The 17998-nt window shown below is 41.3% G+C and overlaps 1 protein-coding gene across 1 annotated transcript in view; it reads left to right on the top strand.

Moving 5' to 3' along the window:
• LOC137914152 (neuronal growth regulator 1-like) overlaps positions 1–16979 on the top strand; it is a 101744-nt gene extending 84765 nt beyond the window's left edge. Inside the window, exon 8 of the mRNA XM_068757758.1 lies at positions 16879–16979. Within this exon, the coding sequence (XP_068613859.1) occupies positions 16879–16979 (101 nt within the window). The remainder of the gene's footprint in view (positions 1–16878) is intronic.
• Positions 16980–17998: the final 1019 nt, after the last annotated feature.

Below are 17998 nucleotides of genomic sequence, written 5' to 3'. Positions count from 1 at the left end.
TTGAATGCTTGTTTGTCTCAGTCCGGCTTCTCGCCCAGTCTCAGCTCTCCCATTTCGACCCTCCATGGCCCTGCAAGGATCAGTGGTCACGGAGAGTGAATGGATGTTGACAGTGGGGTTGGGCGATATGGACCTCTGCATGTATCACGATATTTTTGGGATGTATCACGCTATGACGGTATAATTAAAGTGAGCGGAGTCTTGTATATAAAGCTACAAACCTTAACCCATATAATTAAATACACTTGTCTCAAATTGTAAATCATATTTATTGATAACAAAACTGTGCAATACAGCAAGTGCATTTAGTGTTCAGAATTCAAGTACACAGTTTAGTACCAACTGCAAATTGCAAAACAGTAATACAGCTAAATATTGTCTGAACTAACGGCGCAAACTTCAACTCAACTTTTGAAAGTTGTTTTGCATTGATTGGCTAAGTGTAGACGGGCTCACTGACTCCGTCTCACGCTTCATCGCACACTCTTCGTACTGAACTCTGCGCTTGCGTATGAGATGTTAGAACACATTTGTCGTGTTCCCACCTTTTGCCGTCACCGCTGCATTGCAAACTTTGCAAATTATGGTCTGTTGCTCCACATCTGCTCTATCGAAACCAAACCACTTCCATAGTACAGAGGTACCTCCCTGTTTGGCAACAATATCATCGTCTATATTCTCCACTTCTCCTCCTGCTCTTAAGCATTTCTCCGCCACTGCTGGACCATGCTGTGGTTCAAGGGAGACGCCAATACAGCGCGCCACGGCGGTTGCAGGAAAAACACGTAATCAAATTAGGGTTTTTTTGTTTTAAATGATTATTTGTACCGGAATAAGTCATTTTCTTATCATTGGAAGAATTTATACTGGTATATAAAAATTATTGCCCAACCCAAGTTGACAATTAGTGATTTAGATTAAATATTTAATAATAATTTGCATTCTTGTGGTGGAGATTAATTCAGCTCCACTGTCTGTACTTTAAATATGATAACTTGCCTCAAGCTATAGCTTAGCTTGCAGAGCTAATTCCAGACTAAAAGTAAAATGCATCCAGCACCTGCAAAGTTCACGCTTTCCTCCTGCTAAGGAAGTTATGCGTTCACGGGTTCTTTACCTGTGTAATTATATTATGTAATTTTACCTTTTCATCATGCTGATTATATTAATGCTATTTGTGTTATTTAAATAACTTTAAGCTTTACATATGCCTGAGTTGAATGCTTAGAGTGTTTATTATTTGAAATAGTTTTACTCCAGTATATGTTTACGTGTATTTGAATTTTGACTCTTGAATTTCACCTCCAGGTGTTTAAAAAACATTTTCTTTCCTTCTCAAGTGATCTTATCTCATTCACATTTTGCAGATATATTTCCATACTTGTCAGGGGATCAGAGACAGAAATAGAAACCGTCTGTTGTTGATTTAACAGAATGTTTTTTTTTCATCTACTGCATAAACTTTTGTAACGCCTCTGAATAAAATGGTAATATACCACTTTTATTTTTGCAATAAATGCCCTGGCTAGTTTTATCCTTAGCATATATGGCGATATATGTTTTTACCTATATTTGAGTACTGCAACAATACTGTATGGCAGCTGGCTTGATGCCACCCTGTCATCCCAAGGAAATGTAGATCTGTGATAATAGCATTTATATGCTCCCACAGGCTTCCACTTCTGTTGATCTGTGTAAATCACTTGACAGTAGAAAAACAATGTTCTCAACACTGTTCTGAGTCCCAACATTTGTTTTGTTTTTTTGTGAGACACGGTCTACAGTTATACTGTTTCAAGTAATATCACATGAATTATACATAATGTGCATGACTATGATTCCCACATGTCATTTTAGCTCACAAATATAAAAATGAGGGCCATGTGAGTGTAGCCAAGTGAAGATGATCATTTTTTATTATCATTTTTTATAAAATTCCCCCCCATAAGAAGTATATTGAGATTAATTGCAGAGAAAGTAAGTCTTGTGCTGTTGTCTTGGCTGCCTGGCATTTGTTTACACACCCACGCCCCCTTTCTTCATCTTGTTCATGAAGGTTCATGTGCTGTTAATAGTATCCATGATGGAACAACCTTTTTGAAAGCAGACATGATTTCATCCAAAATTGTTCCATGCTTACACAGTATTCTTTGAAATTGAAAGTCTCCTAACTTTAATGAAGACAGATTTCATATTGATTTAGATCCAGGCCATGTCATATGTCTTTCTTTATTCAAGGTCCAGGGAACAGCATCAAAGAAATAATCTACCTCATTAAGTATTCTACCAAAGTCCTCCAAAATTCAAAAGTCACTCACTCAGCTCCCCAGCGCTCAGGAGGCTGTGCTAATCAAATTATTTTTGTGAGCATGTAAGGCTTCTTTAATGAAAGGATAGCTTCCCAATTTGTGTCTGAAATCGAGATTTTATTTTATTTTTTGGAAGATGACTTTAAAGAAGGTTGCATTATGATTTTCCCCTATCACTTAATTTATCTGATGTACATCCAAGTTGGACCCCAAGGCGCATTTTGTTGATATTATACTGTGTGAAACCTTTTTAGTAAAGAAACAACTTACCATTTTCTCTTAAGTGCTAAATTAATATTCTCTCTTGGCTGTCACTTTGTAAATTTTAGACTGGATATTACTGGAAGAAGCTCATAAGCACATTTATCCTCTCTTTGAAACCATGTAATGGATTACTTTGGTCATTTAATCCGCAGCTGACTGTTTTTTTTTTAATGCAGTTGCAACATTTTTCTAACTTTAGCTCTAATACATAATGCATCTTTAACGGCACTCATTAAATGTTAATACATTTTCAACTTTTTTTCATGTTTCAGTGGGAATTAATAGTGATAAAAGAGATACTGTTTGGAAGCACATTTTAAACGTGAAATCTTCCAGTGTTCAATGGGAGCGCTCCATTATGGATGAGGGACAGCCCCTCTGTCGAGGCTGATTATTGGTTGCTATCAGCTGGTGCCTTGTAATGAAGGCAAAGTGACTTTGAGATTATTTTTGTTTGAGAAGCATCTTCACTGTCTGGGCTATTGTCAATATGGTGTCACATCAAAAAGATATGTTTTCCCTGGTTATATTTCAACATGAAAGCTACAGCATCATAAGCCACTAAAATAGAGAAACTGCCACCCGTGTTGTCTTATTCAAGGAAAATGATTTTACAGCTTGAACTCAGAGCTCACTACTTTCATAACAGATAATCTGGCATATATTATAGTCCATCATCCTGATTTAACTGGTGTGAACAGGAAAATAGTAAAATTGCCAGTAACTTATGAAAGTACAACAATATTAATTTAACTTTAATACCCTTCTGATACCCCATTACATTCTTAATTACCATCAGGATTGTGTGATGAACTCTGATACGTAGCGATTGGTATTGGTTTCTGTGGATGTCGATGCCTTACTCGTTTCACCTTTGGTGCAAGCAATTGCGTCAATCAGTAGCAAGTACCAAATGTTTCACATCCCATATTTTGTCTTTTCAGACTTTTCTAGCTCTGCAAATAAGCAGTCTGACAGTCAAATGAAAAGAGGTACCAAACTAGATGCACCGTTTTGTTCTCACCACACACACACAGTCTGTGTCCCATTTTACCCCTGAAGCTCCCAAAGACCTGTAAATCAACTATGGCAGAGTTCCTGATCTTGAAGTTATGTGTTTTTGCTGGAGCTCAGAAGTTTTGGATGAAGTCAGCATCATGAGATCAACCATGCAGGGCCCCCTGAGTATGAAAATCTACATGAAGCTGATGACAGTGTTTCTTTATACTTCAGCAGCCAGAAGCTCACGCCAGAATTTCTGAAGTTGAGTTCCGTAAATTGGCAATTGTAATATATGTAGGCACCGATTTGTCTAGTTGGCTGGTTTGTGAGTAATCACCAGCAACATAGATGCACTCCACTTATGAAATAACCAGCGCATCTTCCACTAATAAGCTTGTATTTTACAGTTTGATTGGAATGGCATTGTAAATCATAGAGACCTGGAGTAAATTCCAGAGTAAACAGCAATCCCTCTCCTCGCCCAGCGTGCTTGGTGTCAGAAACGCTGAGCTACCCACAGATAATCCTTTTTTGGCAGTGCATTTTCTACCAGCCTTATCACTTGTACAGTGGCAAGATCACGAGGCGTGCAAGCCCCTTCTGCCGCCGCCGCCCTGACTCCTATCCAGTAGAGTTTGTTTTGAGGCGATATGCTGACCTTCATTTTTACTGACAGCAAGATTTCCCAATCATTTCTGGAAGGACCCGATAAGCAGATGGCATGTCATCTATCACACTTGACCACTAGATCCCTGGACAATGTTAATAGAGGAAGGGTTTTGTCCTGTCAACTTGGAAGGGTGTGAGCGCCCCCCCAGTTGAAAACCTGTTGCAGTAGTAAACTGGTTTGAAGCCACGTTAAACTATAGCATGAATGATAAACTCTGAAACAGAAAGTATAATTAGATAGATGTGGATACAGTTTTATTTCCCATTTAGTTTTGCCTACTTTATCACAAATTAATCCAAGACTAATTTGTTTCCTCCTTGTTTAGATGATGCAGCAATTGTGAGCACTTCAGCATAAAGAATTCTGTGTACGTGTAATAACCACTTACAGTATTAACCCATTTATTAAGGCAAATGAACTGATGGCGGAGAAACTGAGGGTGTCTTCTTTAGCACTGACTCAGAGTGCATTTAGAACTCTAATTAAGGTCCAATTAAAACTTTCCCCTCCAATCAAATTATAAAAACTGATAATTATCCACATTTCACCATCCTTAGTGATCACTGTTCTTTACTGAACCCTCCGAGGATCCTGCTTCTCACCTGTTTTTGGTGGGTTTCTGGTGTAAATGGCTGTGCTGCTCTGCAGTGGATTATTCCGCTTACCCTACATCGCTTTGACCGAGTCTCTCCGCCTTCTGTTTCCAGCTCAATCCCGTTCCCTTGTTCCCACATGAACAATTCTCTCTGATCATCTCTTCCTCTTTGCATCACTTCTGGAATGTCGGCCATTAAAAAAAACTACACAGAAAAACTGTGTCACTTTTTTTTTACTCTGTTTGTCATCCATGTGTATTTGTCAGGATTTGTGAGAGTAATATTGGTGGTCGCTATGAAATCTGTCAGAGCCTTTCCAGTTTTTAAATCGTGTCAAAGAATTCTATTTCTTGCCTTTATTTCTGCCTGTTATTTGTGCTTTTGTTGCAGGCGGTGTTTTTTATTTTTCTGTTACTGTCACTTCTAAAATTGTCTTTCTCATGTAGCTTTTCAGACTGTAAGTCGGCAACTTTCACACGTCTGCCACTCTACTCAAAATATAATATTATTCCTTATAGACCAACATTACTTCATTTTTTTTGAAAGTTTTGGCTAATAGAATATATCAGAAAAGGGAAATTACTGTTAAAGAAACAAAATAATTTGATTTTTTTTTTGTCAATTCAAACCTTTTTTCCAACTTGAATTGACTCTCTCACCACAGCAGTCATGGTGATGAATAGCATGTTTCAGTGGGAAAGATGAGTTTTGCTCCTCATAACAACAGACATGACTGCTACTGCTGTGTGAGAGCTGGAGCAGAAAATGGATAGTCATTTCCTTTAATGGTCACGAAAAGCTGCTGTAGAGATTCAGTCTTGGACTGTAATTGAGACACCAGGGTATATTCCCTTTCTGGACAGACTCTAATGGTTACTGCATTAAGGAGGATGATTGAAGAAACCCACACACTTACAGTAGAAGCTGCAGTAAATCAGGAAGAAGTGTCTTTTTGGGTTCAGACTGTGCACCAGCTCGGGTCTTGCCCCTCTCTCTCTCATCTTTGGTGAAAGCACTCAGCAGAGTTAAAGGGGTATAATTTTGAAGTAAAAGATTACACTTTTATCTGTAACAGAAAGATAACTCTGGGTAATTTGTCATTGCCCTTGGACATTCAGTAAATGCATTATTCAGGTTATGTACTCACCGGTGTTTGTCCATATGTCTGTCTGTTAGCAACATGCTCAAAAGGTTCTCTACAGATCTTGATGTTGTGGGTGATACCAGGAACAGATAATAAAATTTTGGTGACGATCCAAAAGAGATAGTGGATTATGGATCACTTTGAAATGTTCGCTAACATTGCAGTCAATGGAGCTTCAAAATTTGTTCCTCAATATCTCGGTTGATTGTTGACTAACGTTTATGGAATTTGACAAAGTCATGTAGGCACTGTCTTAGGCCAGAATTTGATCTGGATCAGATTCAGAATATTACATTTTAAAATTTAATCAAGTGTGATTCACTTTAACTTTTCATGGTTGGTTAATGAAGATACCAAGGACAATTCAGAACCTTTAGGTGATGATCCAGATCACCATGTGGATGGTGTAAATTCAATTATGAAGGAAATGAGCTGCTCGACGGAGGTCCGTGCTCTCCGAGTGCTTTTCTAGTTTCATCTTCAAATTAGTCTTTCCTGTCTGCCAACATATCAAGTCTCGCTCCAAACACCTCCACAATGGCTTTTTTTTAGATTCCGTCTTATTTCTTTTGTCCTGTTTGATGTCTCCAATCTCTCCCCTCTGCCCTCTCTCCATGAACTCTACTCTCAGTGCAGTGCTGCTGCTGCAGTGTCGTTTCATTCTCGCCAACAATCATGTCTGAGGTCTGAGCTTCTTCAATCTTAGATCAGTCCAGACTGCCCATTACCCACAAAAATGTAACACACGTTTGTCCTGGCGAAAACAAACAAAAGAAATTACACTGACAAACAAGATGTGTCAAAGCATTTTCTTTCAGTTCATTTCTATTTTATGCATTCAGTTATAGCTGTGCACACTAAATTACACACTAGCAAATGCATGAAAGCAACACTTCAGTCGCTGCCTCAAGAAAAACATTTTAATAGACCCAACAATAGATGCCAGTGTCTGCAACAAACCACCGATGAAATGATCAGATCATGCTTTCGCTCTGTTTGCCACCCCTCATGGGTCCTCAAAATCTTTTTACTGACAAGCCACACCTTGAAAACCTTGGAGATTTTTAAATGCAGTTAGAAAAGGTCATGACATTCTGAAATGTCATTCTCTTTGGGTAAATGGCTTGGATATCGTCTCATTAAATAAGGCTAGTCCTATATCAGCTCAAATTCAGCCGTCTTTGGCCTCTTCGGTGTTGCCGGTCCTAATACTACAGGCTCTCGGTGCAAGTTGGAGCGGTGTCACCAAGCATGATGCACTCCCCAGGAGGCTAATAAAGAGTGCAGCACACAAGTTCCCATTCAGTGCTAGAGTGTGCATGTATGTGTGAGTTAGTGGCGGATGGCTGGGATTCATTGCTAACAGTTAATGCACTTTTTTTAAAGCACACATGGAAACGTGCATCACGCATAGCTCACTGCGCTCTTAGTTCAATTCACTCCCGCCTTCAGTTTTTCAATGGCATGGAGCAAATACGTGTGGTTTAGGGCGAAGCCCCCAAAAAGAGGTCATTAACCCTTTAGTATTCCCCTGCCTTGCAGCTGATGTGCTATTCAAGGCTTCTAACAAGGATGCATCCTCTTAGCATACATTACTGATAAAGGAAGTGAACACTCTGGGAGATGCCTTTGGCTAAACTATCTTGAGACGTAATGCGCCAAGGCCTCTGATGTGATAAACGGCCACATTTTTAAAATCAAAGCCCTTCCTTCCTGTTCAAATAGGCTAACGTGTTTGAAGCAATCAATTGCCCAAGTTACTCACCAGCCAGAGTCGTGTCACCATCGACACTGTTAATTAGCCCTGACGGATCCAGGCGCTTTTGTCTCAGCACCTTTGTAAGGGGACGAGTGGATTAGAGTATTCTACCACACATTTTTTATTCCTCATGCCATCTTGCATAGGAACATCTCAGTGATGGTGGGAGGCTCGGAGTTGGGCCTCCAGCCGTACATCTGCATCCTAACATGAAGCAACGAATAATAACTGGAAATGGACTTGTGTCTTTCACCAGTAATGAATCATAGAAGGGATCCGATATCACAATTACAGATTATCGCTTATTATTACAGAGACAATTTGTTTTTATAGCTTTTATATGGTTGAAACTAAATTGCATTTTAATACTCTGTAGTTTACTTTGAAGATATGCAGACTCTTTTATATGAGTTTTGAGATGACAAGCAACTCCAGTATTTAGTTAAAATCATATTTCATTAAGAATTTACTTTACATTTATGTTTGTTCTAAATTTTAAGTATCAAGACATCCGATGCAAAAACCAAAACCAGCGAATAATGATGGGTCGTCTGTGGATCATGAAAACTTGGCTTATTCCTTTATGTTATGAAAACCATAAAAAATAATTCTTCCATTCCAATGAGTATGAGCCCTGCAATTTATTTTGTGCCCATCTTACACATACTGCCACTGTAAATATTAAAGCACCAAATGAACAGGTGTGTCATTTTTCAGTGAGTCTGCAAATTAAATCCAGGAGAATCCCACTTGCAGCCTTTCTGTGAGGAGTTTGCATTTTCTCCTCGTGTCTGCGTGGGATCTCTCCGGGTTCTCTGGCTTCCTCCCACCACCAAAAAAACCCCATGCAAAATTAGGTGAATTGATTGCACTAAATCAGGGCTGTCAAACACATTTTCTCCAAGGGCCACATTAGCATTATGTTTGCCCACCAAAGGCCAAATGTAAACCATAACACAGTAAAAAATGTAACTAAATGTAATGTCATTTAATGTAAAATAAATGTAACTACTCCTTAACATGCTGTTAAATAACTATTTATTTTATTTAACTCTTTAGCAGCCCCAGTAATTACAATAAAATATTCAGTTTTGATGTCAATTTTTTTTTAAAGATAAAGCCATACTGTAAATGAGAAAAATCATAAGTATGAACCAAAGTTTGTGATGGGAATAAATTAACATAACATCTAATAATGTGGAAAAGTTCCATTCAAATGCAATCATCACGCAGGAACAAAGGTAATACAAAAGGTAATACAAAGGATACAAAATCAAAGCAAAACCAAAAAGCCACCACCTTGTCTTGTCATGGACATGTGCAAACCAAAAACAACAACCGGAGTGGGCAAGATAAAGAACATTCCCCGAGTTAATGCCGCAGAAAAGACGTCACTTTCAGGATCAGCACTGGACAGCTCCATATAGCCGACTACCTATGGAGTGGTCCAGTGCTGATCCTGAGCGTCATATGTACATATGTACATATGGCGCTCAGCAAAAATATTATCTAACACAAGTTATGGCATTAACTTTGTTCAAAAGACTTTTGTCACAGTTGAGAGGGGCAGAACTGCAGTACATCCAACACATGTGGGCTGTTAAGAACATGTGTGACAGATGCAGTATTTTACAAAAACAAATGTCTGCACACAGCTCTCGCGGGCCAAAAGAAATTACTTGGAGGGCCACATTTGGCCCCTGGGCCTTGAGTTTGACACATGTGCACTAAATTGTCCATAGGTGTGAATGTGTGTGTGAATGATTGTCTGTCTTTGTGTGGCGCTGCGATGAATATGTGTGTGTGTGTTTGCAGCTCCTGGTACCTTGCTGAATTTAGCCAGGGGTCAATCCACCGGTCCAATTTGTCAGTAAACGCAGATTTATTCCCCTCAGTGATCTCAGTCAATAATGTTTGACCTCATGTGAAAAACAGGAACACATAGCTAGAGAGAGAGAGAGAGCGGTACTTGCATACTTCGATGCTGCAGTCAACACCACTCCCCCCCCCCCCATCAAAGAGAGAGAGTATGTGTCACCATCATTTCTGGTATTTATGCAGCCATGAAAGTTGCATATTGATAGTGTGGGTGCGTCAGATGGGATAAGCCAAGGGAAAGGCTAAAGTGGATTTGGAGTGTGTGTGTGTGTGTGTGTGTGTGTGTGTGGGGGGGGGGGGGGGGGGGTTCTGTTCAAGCAGATAAGAGTAACATTTCCTTTTTTGGATGTGACACATTTCAGAGTGAAGTATTGTCTGCCTTTATTCATAAAATTATAACATCCAGTCAAGCATGTTTGTGATGCACGAAGCTGCCTTTCAGGAAAGCATGTTGACCTATGCAGCTAAACCGAGTCACACATGGGGAAATGTCTCAATGATACCAGTAACTTTTGCAATTTTCATTTAATTGTACGTACCATAGTTCCTTTTTTTCACACGCGAGGAATATTATACATAACGTTTTCACAAATGCATTTATCTGAAACGCCACTTTGTAGTGTTTTACATTAAGAAGGCATATAAAATAAGTTGGAACGATACATCAGCTCCCAACTTAACCCTTTCTAAATGGTGTCTGGCTCATGTGGCTGTGTGGAATACACATCTGAATCAGTGGTGCTCACTTCAAGATGGTGCAGCTTTTATCTGAACCTCCTGCAGGCACACAGCTATGAGGTGGGGAGCAGAAACTGGAGTGCATCGACTGCCTCAGGTTCTGTCTCAGTGTAATAAAAGAATATTTCATGCGTGACACTCTCACAGCCTATGGGCGTGCACCAACCAAAGCAGACTTTAAGCTAGCAATAATTAACATCAACATATGGCTCGTGCCTCTGTTGGATTGTGCCCCTCCTCTGCGCTGCCTCAAGTTGAATGCAGTGCCTGAGCTACAAATATTCCACTGCTCATGCTAATCACTCTGCAATTGATTCAGCCCTATTTGGGCCAACAATTTCTGTAAACCACAGAATTGATCTGAGAGAAATCAATTAACAGCTCAGGATAGGTAAATATGAAGAAAAACTATGGATTGCCCTCCATACACTGTGACCATCTGTGCAAATTCTAGTTCGGGCTCATGTGCTTGTGCGGAGACAGTTTTGCACAAGCAAATTCCAGTCAGGTTCGAATAGCCCCAGGTGAACTGATAACCAGACAATGTGCAGTGATAAAGTTATCTCATATCCATCAAGAAGAAAATGCTCTTAACCCTCCACATTCAGGCCGGCTGTGTTATCAGCACCATAATGGAAATTGATAAAAGAGGGCTGTCTTATCATAATCCTACATACATAACAGCAGGGAATTGCGATTTAAGGAGGCTAAAGGCGAAAGAGATTGGTAAAAAAAAAAAAAAAAAGGAGTGGGAAGGAAGAGATAGTTGCCTCCTGGTTGGAGATCAGATCTTATCGGACTATATTGATGAGGCAAATCATGGAGATGCGAGTACAGTAACGCTGGCTTGTCATCAACATTCCTCATAACCAGCCAGATTGTCGCCGTCATCATCACAGGGGTGCAGTCGCCAAGGAGCAACTGACTCAGCAAAATCCTTGGGCCCGCGGCAGGAAAACAAAAAAAGCCTGATAGGCATTAAAAAGTGAGAGAGACAAAGGGAAGGAATGGGGAATTATTAGAGATCGTGGAAGTGAGAGACCCAAATATGAGAGGAGGATAATTATAGCAATAGTGAAAATGAGAGAAAGGAATGAGGAGCTGCATGAACCTGCTGACATTGTTTGTTTGTCCCTGTGTATTTTATTAAGCCTCAAACATTAGAGAGATTTAGTGGGAGTGGCAGCCAAAGTCATAGAGCCATTATACTTTTCAAAATGCAGTGATTAAAATATGTGCACTGTTTTTTTTTCTTGTTTATTCCCAGAATGTGCTGATGTAGATTTATTCTTTATATTTGTAAAAACAGGAGGGGAGAAAAAGTATAAATCATTTTGTTAATGGAGATGTATCCATCGTCGTGCATATAAAGGACATCATTTGCAAGCTCATTGATTTCCTGCAGAAAGTATGTCCTTGAATTGATGGGCGCCATAAAAATGCATGCAGGTCACTCTGATTCTCAGCAGACTCCACTATTCAGCTTGAATAAAAGGAACACCCGTACAGTCTGTTAAAGGAAGAGGAGAAGCCTGAGCGAGTGAGACGTCGATCAATAATGAACAGGAACCGTATCTGTATGTAGAACGCCGGAAATGTCTTCTCAGTAAGGATTTCTTCCTCCAGCTCACACTGTCCAGATACCCTGCAGAGGCGTTGATTAAGTCAAGTTGAAGGCCAAAGCCTGCCTGTAATCGAGAGCCCCCAGCTCACTAAGTAAGCTATCAGGTGACCCGTCTCCCTTTCTCAGTCACTCTCCATTTCGATATTAATGCTGAGAGGAACCATTAGAGCTTGATCTTCAGCCCCAAAACACATTCTGCTGGATGATGATAACCAGGATCTGTAGAGAGAGAGAGATAGGCTGTGTGTGTGTGTGTGGGGGGGGGGGGGGGGGGGGGGGGGGGGGGGGTATGGCAGCACTGGGAGGTGGAGGAAGGTAAATGATCTCTGAAGGCCATCTTATTAATGGAAGCTTTTCATTACTAGGACTAATGCAAATGATTGGTAGAGCTAATGAGCTTGAAGGTCCGTGTGAATGAGGACCCCGTGGAGCAGAAGTGTGTGATGATCATAGCGGGAGGCGAAGGTGATGAGTTCTCAACATCATATCTGGACATGATGAACATTTTGCTTATACAATAACTGGAGGAGTGGAGAGAGAAATGGATGAAGGCGCTGAAGGGTCTGCATGTCGATTGTGCGCCGACTCAATATGGCAGCGTGCTACCAGAAAGAGGGTGCAAGATGAATGATAGAGGAGAAGAATGCATTTCACTTTCAGTGGAGTGAAGTGAGCTATCGCTATCAAGTGTTTGCACACGCTCGGCGTAAAGGCACTTTAAAAGACGATGAAGTGCAGCACACACTTTTAGGGCAGAGCTCATCAAATGTCTTGGGTGTTGCATGATATGAGTTTGGACTGAAACGAACCAAGCCAGACATTTTTTTGTGGTTGTACTGTTAAAGACACCCTTGGCGGTTCATGGGAACCTCGCGTGTAGAGGGATTCAGCTCGATTTACAGCATGATGTGTACAGGATCAGTTCTGGCTCAGGATTGTCTCATGTGGGCTCTCACAGTGGTGGTGGTGGGGGGGGACCAAAGGCCACTGATGATTGATGGTCAAGGACACTGAACCTCTCCCCAAGCCCCCTGCTCAGAAGAACCCGGCTCTGAAGCTGTGTCCTCGGGGATATTGGAATGCTGCATGCCTGACTGTGTGCTGTTCACGACAGCCTGCTTGGAGGATACGACCAATTTAAGGGATGAATCATCCTTTAAACGACAGAGAAATGAATTTGGGACTCAATCCAGTGGATTTTTTTTTTGGGGGGGGGGGCTTTTTGCATTTTCTCATATGCATTAAAGAACTTGTGTGAAATGTGACACTAGCCAATATGGCCTTGAGGGTTTCTGAATGGATTTGCACAAACCTGACAAACCCAGTGTGCCTGATGGGCTGAGAAGAGGAAGGGAAAGGCACTCACACTATTACTTAATGAATGGTGACGTTCCAGTGAATTACAGAGCAATGCATAACACTCGAGGTGGTGCTCAACAGAAACCCTGCACCGAGTGCTCCTGTTGCGTATTTCAGCACGATTCATTATCTGTGTCACCAGTGACTGAGGTTAAGGACCTTAGCATTTGTTGTGCATGTGAAATGTGGGTGACAAAACTGCTGTCGATGGAGATTTGAGAGGGAAGAGGGAGGGAAGAAGGACAAGAGAGAGAGAGAGCACACTATTTAAAGCTTATGGCTTCAGTCCAGAATCAGAGGAGAGCGCCAGGGATTGTTATTTTCATATGAGTCTTGCTGGAGCTTGGGAGGCTTTAGTTTTTCATTTCAATTCAGTTGCAAAACAGTAATTGAAGTGTATAGCTTTCATCTCCACTTATCTCCTCGACTCCTCTCCCTTTGGAGCCCTGCTTGTCTTCCCACCATTTGCGCATCTTGACGCTGTTGGTTTCTCTATGATATATTGTCTGGAATGCTGGTACATTATTGTAGCTCGGTACTGATGTGCATGGCAATTAAATTCAAACCCCAAAGAGCTATAGCTCAGGCAGAGCCCCCTCCTCTTCCTCTGCTTTCCCATCTGCAGAGTCGTTCTCGCACCCCTTTCAATCACTGTCCTTCCTTTTTTCCCGAACTCTCTCCTCCTTTGATTCCCCTTCGTCTCACCCGTATCTGTCTTTCTTTTGTGCGTACTTTCTCTCCGTCTCTGTTGCTTTCCCCTTTCCCTATCCCCTTCATGTTAATAAGCAGAATAATTGTGTTGCAGGCAGTTCCTGGTCGGGGAGTTAATTAAAATGGCAAGTTACAACCCACACAGTCAAAACAATGGAGGCCGCCGCTTTTTCTCAGTGACACAGGAAGATATTAAACAAGGCCAAAAAACAAACACTATGAGGAGGAAGGCTGACTTTCCCCAGCCTCACTAAACATTTGCCCTCCTGGATGCAACTGAAGGGTTTATTATGGTGGTATCCAGTCCAGTCAACATTAGTCCTAGCAGAGAGCCAGTGTTTGCCCGTTTGCTCCCTGAACTGCTGCATGAAAAGCAGCCGTGTGTCAGATTTTAACTGCGGTAGTTACTGAGCCAGAAACTACACTGACACTGATAAAATGAGAAACTGAGAAAGGGCAGTAGTGGCATCTGTCTATTGCCTACCCGCCACCACAGACACACACACATATGCACACACAATTCTGCTAGCGTGGCTAGCACGATACAGCACGCTCAGGCTCTGGCAACGTTGCGCCGGCAGAGCAGGACAAGAGCTGTTGCTATGGTTACCCTTTCTCGGCTCGCTCTCACAGCTCGGGAAAACTGTGTCATTATCCTGTACTTTGGATGGGAGAAGAGAGAGCGGGAGGGAGGATACGGGGAGAGAGAGAGAACGAGGCACAATGAAGAGACAAAGATGGGAAGGCAGACAAAGGGAGGGATAAGAGAGGAGCATGCACCGAACGCACACATCATCAGAATGTGTATCCATCTTTGCCCCTCTAGGCACTGATATTTACTTTTCTGTTATATTTTCATTCGGTCAGTGAAGCTACTTCTCTTTTTAAAAAGGTAGACGTCAAAACTGGCAAATAATGCTTTAAAATCTCCCGTAAAAGCAGCGCTGTGTCGGGTGATAATGAGAGGTGTGTCTGTTTCCTCTCTCACCGCAATCTGCTGTTAAAATCGTCACCAAACTTTCCATAATGTCGGTAAAAAAGATCAATCTCTGCACCATTGCATTTATTTTAAAACACTGGCGGCCATATTCCACTCTAATGGCCAGCAGTTTGTGTTCTTATTGAATAAATACTGGATAACAACCATAACTACAACACAGCGAGATAACAATCCTCTCCTGCAAATCCTCTACCGGTTATTTATAACCCCAGGAATAAATGGAGAAATTGACTTTATATGTTCATGGTTTTGTGCGTGTGTGTGTGTGCGGGCGCCTGACATGAGGTTTTTACTTTACTCGGTGTGTTTGTGTGACGTGAGGTCCACATCGCAGGAATAACATTTTCAACTAATTACCTGGCCGTGTAAATAGTGGTACCCTGCTGATATGTGCTGTGCAGCACATGATTTCCCCTGACAGACCACAGCCCGGCTTGCTGCACGGTGCGTTTGCATGCCTGTGCGTGATGGTGTGTAGACATGCATGTCTACACACAAGTGTGTGCGTTACAGTGAGAGGACAGGTCTTGTAACATGCTCGATGTGTGTGTAGCTACAAGTTAGAGGAGGCAGAGTCACCCCTCCAAATGAAAGGCTGCCGTCTTCATCTCTGTCCATCTGACACATCTCTCCAGAGAGACCCGCTCATATTACTGTGGCTGTCCGCTGCTCCGAGAAACACAAACAAACAAAGCAAAGCTGCCCATGATAGGAAAGCAAAGGCCGAGCGCAGCCCTCGTCTGTTCTCCTCGCCCGCACTGACAGCTTCTTTAGTAATGTTAAAGACAGGAATTGGAAAAATGTGCTTTGTGAAAGGTATTTTAGAAGGTTGGTGTTACGTAATAGAGTTTTAAAGGTATATTTCTACTTTGTCGGATATTTCATTGTCAATGTGTTGAAATTGTCCCGCCTCTCACAGCACAGTGAGAGAGCTGTCAATTAATCCCCAGAATCTGTTCTGAGGAGAGGTTTTAATCACCGGCTTTAGTGGACTACAATCATACAGATTGTACGTTAGAGAGCAAGATGATAGTGTCGGCGGTGAAAAAAAGCCGAAAAGGTCATTAATAAAGGCTAAATAAATGCTCCCAACTTGCTGTCTCGTTGCAAAATAATTGTCTCGTTGAGGCTCTTGGCACATTTCAGATGTTTATGAGTTGTCAGTTCAACCCAAGAGTCATCTCCCCTTCAAACACGGGGAAATTGTTCCTCTTCTTTCCTATCTCAGTGGCACCTGTAATGTATTTACAGAAATTTACAGAAATTAGCCTTTGGCTATAATCTGGCATATTTACATATTTTAATATGTACTGTCCCTATTTAAATTATTTAATTAATTAAAATAAATTAAAAATGTATTTATTTATATGCATTGCTTATTTTTAAATTGCATCTGTAAAGATAGGCGCGTAGCCTGACTTAGCAGATGACACATTGCATGATCCCCTCACATTTATCTCGTGTTGGACACAGCATTAGGATTACCATTATAGTAATTCTAATGTTTTAAAGTATGATGATAACACTTCAATAGTTCAACTACTGTAGGATCCAACATGCAGTTGAATGTAATCGGTATATATTTGATTTCACAGAATTTGAGAACTTCTTCCGCCTCTGATCTGCAGAGCTAACGGCAAAGCCGTTAAGGTTCCTATAAATGGAGTAACCAATTCAAAACCGCAGCGGTACAGTAATTGCAGTTTTTACAGCCTCATTTGGAAGCGCCATACAAAGCTTACTGTGGATTTTGAAATGGTTGGTGCAGCTGAGTAAAAGTGCAATCAACACTAATCAGAGCTTCTCTTATTTCCTTGCCCACAGCTCCCAACACTGCACCCTATGGGAGCACAGGAAGTGCATACATCCCGCTGGCCTGCCGATACCTGGTCCTGGCTCTGTCTTCCTTCATCAGCATGTACTAGCAGAGGCCAGCCCAGACACAATGACTGTGGAGAGCATTTATGAATCCTTTTTGACATTGCTGATGGCTGGAATCGAATCTGGTACAGTTTTGCTGAAAAGCCGTGAGAGGAGAATAAGCAGCGTTACTTTCTGTGGAATTTTATTTTTCTTTACCTTTTTGTCGTGTAAATATGTTGATGTTTTTCTTTTATTTTTTATTATGATCATTATTTCCTCTCTTGTTTTCTGATTGATTGACCACCTTGTAAATTGTTGCTCAACCCCCACTCCTACGCCACCTACATTCATATCAAAAGCGCCCCCAAACTTCCCAACTGAGCTACTTTCTCTGAAAGGCAAAAGGTCATTTTCATCTTTTTTTGTACGTGACTTAATTAAAAGACAACTTTACCATGTCAGTACACATTAATACCACAGAGGGTTGTATTGAATGTATTATAAGTTGCTTGAGAGACATTTAGATCCTGAACAATAGAAATTTGAATTATGGCGTGTGCTTAAAAAACATGGGGGGAAAAAAGACAAAAAAGGCAGTGGTTTTTTCTGGACCTGTATTGTCAAAAATGTCTCATTAGGTGGATGAACAGTGTTAAAGGTGTGCTTTGTTTTATTCTGAAGTGGGTCCTCGACTTACCATGCCTGTCAAATGGATTTGATCAGGCAGCTGTCAAAGTAGCAAAGTATACCATCTTGTATCTTTATACTTTAGTAGAGTGTAGGCTTTTGTTTGAAAGCGGGGCCAGCTTCTCTCATTTGACCAAGATCATGACGTTTGTGCAGTTGAAGGGAGGAACACTGATTCCCGATGTTTACATTTTTCATGGAAATGTGAATCCTCCAGCGTATACGCCATGCTTCTTTCAGTGACATTCTTACAGTTCAGGAGAGAAAATCAGAGCCCGAGTTTAGCTGTTAAGCGTCTCCCCTTAAACATCGGGCTCCCAGTGGGCCGCTCAGCAGAATCGCCGAATTTGTCATGTACCTACGGATCAACTACTTGCCGAAAGCCCACAGCGAC

Source organism: Brachionichthys hirsutus, unplaced genomic scaffold, assembly GCF_040956055.1.
Source record: "Brachionichthys hirsutus isolate HB-005 unplaced genomic scaffold, CSIRO-AGI_Bhir_v1 contig_1051, whole genome shotgun sequence".
Lineage (NCBI taxonomy): Eukaryota > Metazoa > Chordata > Actinopteri > Lophiiformes > Brachionichthyidae > Brachionichthys > Brachionichthys hirsutus.
The sequence above is the reverse complement of the archived record's forward strand: the minus strand, read 5'-3'. Positions and strand labels throughout refer to the sequence as shown.